The 5,868-nt window shown below is 41.5% G+C and overlaps 1 protein-coding gene across 8 annotated transcripts in view; it reads right to left on the bottom strand.

Moving 5' to 3' along the window:
• PRDM1 (PR/SET domain 1) overlaps positions 1-5,868 on the bottom strand; it is a 62,520-nt gene that overhangs the window by 7,851 nt on the left and 48,801 nt on the right. For all 8 annotated transcript variants that reach the window (XM_068184174.1, XM_068184172.1, XM_068184175.1 and 5 more), the window contains one exon: positions 5,085-5,337. In XM_068184174.1, the coding sequence (XP_068040275.1) occupies positions 5,085-5,337 (253 nt within the window). The remainder of the gene's footprint in view (positions 1-5,084; positions 5,338-5,868) is intronic.

Below are 5,868 nucleotides of genomic sequence, written 5' to 3'. Positions count from 1 at the left end.
TGAACTTGTGATCTTAGATTTAAGGTTTTTCCAATCAGAATGTCTCCCATTCACTCTTGAAATGCATTTTTCCCCTCGACCCCCATACACACACACATACATACATACATGTATACATATATATATACACATATATGTGTATATATATATATACACAATAAATAGAGGCACATACTCTTCCAAGATCTGTTTAGTTTCTGTGGTCAGAGGGACACACAGAAAAGAGAATAATGACAAAACAAGAATAGTGCAGCTGCATTTTTAAGTCACTGATCTGGGGGGAGGGGGGGGTAGAAAGGAAAAAAACCCCAAACGTGCCTATTGAGGAGCCTGATCCACTTCTAACTGAGGTCAACAGATTATTTGCTCAGATCTGAGATTAGTAAATGCATGCAAGAGGAAAAGGGACAAAACTTCTGTTACTTTTAAGTATTAATAAAACTTGGGTGAAGGAGCTGCCTGAAGTCACTCCCGCGTGGGTGTTCCAGCTACAGACTACTGCAGAGCTATAGACTTTGCTCTCGGTTCTTGTGCTCTGAACTGTAGCCTGAGAAACATTTCATAAAAACAATGATCTGCTCTTTTCTAAAAACTTGAAAAACGGTTGTAGGCAGACAGTAATTGCAATAGTAATTTCAGGAGTGAGATGGTACTGAACACTTCGAGTGGTAGAGCTTAATTATGCCGATTCACATTTTCGATCTAAATTAAGCACCTCTTTTCCTAGTAGAAAGAGAACCTCGAAGTTGTGAAGCGGGCAAAACAAAGACTGTTTCCATTCAAAATGAGAACAGAGACCAACATTTAGAAGTACAAAATTTGATCATCTGTTTTCTAAATGTGTCTGTGGCAGTGTGACATGCCTTTGAAAACTTTTTGCTCAGAGAAGGTCTTTCTGGGAGCCTTCAAATAATTCTCAATATTAAGACAACTTCAGCCCCCAAATTCTGATTTTGTGAAGACAACTTCTCATATCATTTAAAAATCATTTTCCTGAGCCCTTTTGAACATTCCAGGAGGCATTTTTTTAAGCAAGTGCAGATGTTTCCTCTCAACCCAAACAGAAAAGCTTCAAAACCAGAAAGTGAAACTGCCCATAAACAAAAGGGAAAGCGAGTGACAGGGCTGAGCTAACGGCCAGCATGTCAGGGCCAGCAGGAAGAAGAGAAAAATAAATTGTATTTAAGAAAAAAGCATGAAAGAGTTAATCTTCATAGAACTGGAAACATTTTAAATAATGTCTCGCTAAACCTGTTAATGAAACAAAAAGATTGCCAAATATTTTGTAAATATGCAAATTATCTTCCCCCAGCTTGAACTTTTTTTCTGAAGCTTGACCAAAAGATGTCACCTGCCTGTACTTGACTGAGGAGACAAACATGACATGAGCAGCAGGAAGTTGCATCATATGATTGCAATATATGAACATTATTATCAAATAGTCATGTCCTGAGTCAATGCAATTGTTTGGATTTTGTTGGGTTTTTGTTGTTTGGGTTTTTTTTGGTTTTTTTTTTGTTTTTTTAACCGTTACCCTCTCCAACCCTCCATCCTAAAATAATCCTCCCATGTTGAGGTAAGAATGAAATTCTAAACCATTTGGAACTGCCAAAGCAAATTTCCTCAGTGTTTGCTAAATAAAATATCACAGACAAAAAAAAACAATCTGAAGGAGCAGTTGAATGAGGTTAAGCACATTTAACTAATTACTGGAAATTTATTTTTAGCAGAATACAGAAATCTTGTGCCACCATACTTAAAACTATTTACTGAACAACGGCACCATCTGAAGGTGACATCTCAAATCTTGACAGAAAACATTAGAGGCCTCAAAACAGGCAGGAAGGGAATGACACTTGAGTTTCCAGCACTGGGATAATGTGGAGTCTTGCCTCTACCACTATTGTGCAACTCCTTGCAGGCACTTCAACATCCATTTGAAGTTACGTAGCTCCACTTGGAGCTAATCATGGCCACGAAGGTAGGTGTGTGCTCCAGCGTCTGAAGGACTGGGTCAAAGGCCCCAGTTCAGGAAAACACAGAGGACAGGGTTAAACCCACAACTAAGTATATGCCTAATTGCTGTCTTGCATCTGGATGCTTTCCTTCTGCGGCACAAATGAGCTAATGCTGGGGAAGTTACCTTTAATTTGAAAGTTTGCTGTTACAGAGGCAAGTAGATGTTACATGTGGGTGTGTAAATACATTTATGCTCTAAAGTGGTAGTTCTCTCATTTTTGAGGCCACTAATTACAGGAAATAAAGCCAGAGAAATTCTCTGATACATTTTTCCCCAGAGGCCCATCCTGCTCTGGTGCTTAAAGAGGAACTAAGGTGCTGAACTCTAAGGCTGTGATCCCCAAACCCTTGAGGCACTTAAAGCAGCTGCCTATATTTTAAGTTGGCAAGACTGGAAGGTCTCTGTAGGTGTGTGTCCCAGGTGGCCTCTCCTGTGCTGGGCAGCCAGCCAAGGTACGACTCTTCCAAAGCCTCCCACGGGCACCAGTGCGCACTGCACACCCAAGACACAGCGAAGGGAGCGATCTGGGTGCAACACACCACAGCCACTGGCTGCCTCCCACCCACACCAGCATGTATCCCACAGGAGGAGGCCCTGACTTCAACTTGCCTCTTGGGACCTGGACCCCAACTTTCCCTCCCTTCTCCTCAGCAGGTGCCAAACCCAGCAGCCACAGGCTGGGAGAGCTGGTGATGCACCCCTGCTCTTCTGAGGAAAGCCATACCACTTTAAACACCAAATTATTAGCAATCCATTTGGCTGGAGAGGACTTTCATGACTTCCTAACAGGCTGTGGGGGGAGGAGGGGGTCCCCTCCAGCAAGGCTGTGTTCAGATGTCTTGCTGGGCCAAAGCCCCATATCTCTAGCAGGTACAGGGTGCCAGTGAACTGGGGACAAACTCCTGCACTTTACTCATGGATGAATGCAGTGCCAGGGTACCTTGGCCAGCCTTTGTGACAGAGAGGCTGGAGAGACAGTATGATGCTCTCTAATTCTAGATTTAAATAGTGGCCTGGGAGAAAGAGCAGAAGAAAGCTAAACAGTGCTGGCATTCACAGTAAACTCATCTGATTCCAGTACTAATGCTGGAAAAACCACCCCTGCTTGCACCATTGCTACAGGGAATTTGGCAAATAAGGGTCTTTGGGAGAGTTTTGGATTTTTCTTCCACACTTTTCAAAAAGCTAACTTCAGAAAACCTCAACCCTTATGGTACCTGTAGGGTTTTGGCCCATCTGCAGGCTTTAGACCTGAATGTGCTGCTCACAAGAATGAGGGGGAAAGAAAAAAAAAGTGAAAAGTTTTTCTCATTTTCTGAACTGTTATTTTCTTTAGGTGGAAGGAGCTAACATAAAATTTCTAAATGGCTTAAATGCAATTATCTTAAAGAAAATAATGTCTACTTCAAACTCAGCATCTGGAAATACTGCAAATATTAAGGCTGAACTACAAAATTGTGGCTCAGTTTCCCATTTCATTAAATCCTTATACTGAGCCTACTACTTTTACTAAAATCAGTTCTTCTGCCATGTCCAGACACCCCTAGTTTTGACCTGATTAAGAGTAACCGGACAGAGTAAGAAACACTTTACAAATACATTAATTGCTATTTCTGCAAGGAAGCCTAAGGTGCCAGCAGATGCAGCAAACTGATCCTGTGTTTGTGTATCCTCCTAGCTAGTGACCAAATGTGCCTGACTAGATTTTAGCAAACTCCTCATCCACCAGAGCCCTACATGCTGTTGTCTCATCTCACCTCCAGGTCCTACTGAAAAGCCAACAGTTCATTACATCAGGAAATAAAACTGCACAGAGAGTGGTGAAATGACATATGTGCAAAGATGACAGAATCAGTGACATAGTTTTTGAATAGAAAATATAGCTGCATGAGACATTCCCTCCCTCTCTTCCCTCTGTCAATAGGAGACAACAAATTTTCTTCTATTAGTTTGTAGGGAAAGACAAGAAGCTACTGAAAGGATGACACCAACAGAGTATAGATGTACTTTTGATTAATCTGAATATGTGATCTAAGTTTTATAATATGGGATTCCAATGATTCCCAAAGTAAAACTGATATTTTATAATCCATCCCTTGTTGCCAAATAACTGTAAAGAGTTCTTTTTATTAAAAAAAAAACCAAAAAAACAAAACAACAACAACAAAAAAAAACCCCACCAAAAACCTGCTTGCAGTTTTTCCTTCAAGTTTCAGTATAGTCGCTGGCAGAAGGACAAAAGAATACTCTGCTCTATCTTAGAGCAGCAGCAGGGGAAGTAGGCTAAGAGTCCACTGAGAAGTCAGCAAGAATCTTTTCTTCTCTAGAAGGGGCTTTGGGTAAGGCATCAGGCAGTGATGTGATTAAGCAAAAAGTAAAGCACCAAGGCTGGAAATAATCAGAAACCACAGAGGAACACAAACTCCTGGAAACACCTCTTCCCTCTGCTACCAGTGCTATTATTTTTGAACAGAAAATGAAAGCTGCAATAAAAAGTCAAGAAATGGGGACAAAGTGCACTGAGCTTAAGACACAAGTAACCAGAATGAGAAGACCACAGGAGGTTTGCTCCCATAAGATAAGTAAGGGTAAGATGCAAGGCTCAAAGTGCATTATGCAGTAAACACGTATTTTGTCAGACACCAAGACAGAGTCATGGCATATTGCCACTTCCTGGTACAGTGAGGGCAGCCCTTTGGGAGCATGAGTGGACAGCTTTTAGTATATGCTACCAAAGCAGACTTTTGCTCAACACACTGTGAGATCTGAAATTGCAAAGTCTGAGAGTGAACCAACAGCTATGGTTAGGAAGACAGAGGTCAGGTTGTCTGTCCAGAATTTCACCATATAAGACTCAGATTCAGATTTTATAATCTCTTTCCATTTGAACAGGCACAGGGAACTCATTCTCTTGTGTTGGGTTTTTTAATTCCCGTTTTCCACTCCAAGCTACCCCCTGTGACACAACAGATGATGCAGCTGTGTAATTATACAACTTATTATTAGATTGTATAGGCAGAAGAGACATTACTAGCATTCCTTGTTTATACTGTAATCCACTTACTGAGGTTCATCATTGTCAGCTCTCTGGAGGGGGGATAGTGCAGCCTCTCTGCAAAATCTCGGCAATACCACACAAGCAGCTCTTGGTTGGCAGGGATGGGCTTGATGGTATAGAAGTAGATGTTCATTCCATTCTGACAAGCAGCCAAGTTCTGCTCCTGAACAGAGTAGCCAGGGTTTACATAACGCATCCAGTTGCTCTTGTCCTCGTTAAATCCATCAATGAAGTGGTGAAGTTCACCACTTGAATAGATCTGGAATAGAGAGGAAGTGCTTATGAATATATATACATATACATAGGCACAATATGCAACATGTACGCACAGAGTCCAGAGGGGAAAAGTGATAAGAAGCTCCCTTTCTTTCTTTTTTTTTTTTTTTTAAGATGAGCATAAGATGAGCTTGAAGTAAGAGTTCAAGCTGTGTTCCTGCCTTTCCAACAATGACAGCCTCTGAATTAAGAAGGTATTTAAAGGCAAGTCCACAGTCACCTTTTCCATTTAATCTTAGCCTGTGTCTCTGCTAGCTTTGGAAAACAAGACCCAAAATCTGAAATGCAGAGTACTCTCTCTGTGTGAACCGTCTACCTTAGAGTCCTTTTCCTGGTACTCTGATCAACAAGTGGGTGATGCTGATGACTGCAGGTCTGAGTGCATGCTTGCATTAATGCTTTGAGTCACCTGTGTATAAGACTGGCTGTGCTATGTCAGAGTTCTTCTCGCCTCTTTCTATGGCCTCTGTACTTGCAGTTTCCTACCACCTCCACCCAAAGGTTTAAACTATGC

The sequence above is a fragment of the Anomalospiza imberbis genome, chromosome 3 (assembly GCF_031753505.1).
Source record: "Anomalospiza imberbis isolate Cuckoo-Finch-1a 21T00152 chromosome 3, ASM3175350v1, whole genome shotgun sequence".
Classification (NCBI taxonomy): domain Eukaryota; kingdom Metazoa; phylum Chordata; class Aves; order Passeriformes; family Viduidae; genus Anomalospiza; species Anomalospiza imberbis.
Note: the sequence above shows the minus strand (reverse complement) of the source record. Positions and strands in the feature narration are given on the sequence as shown.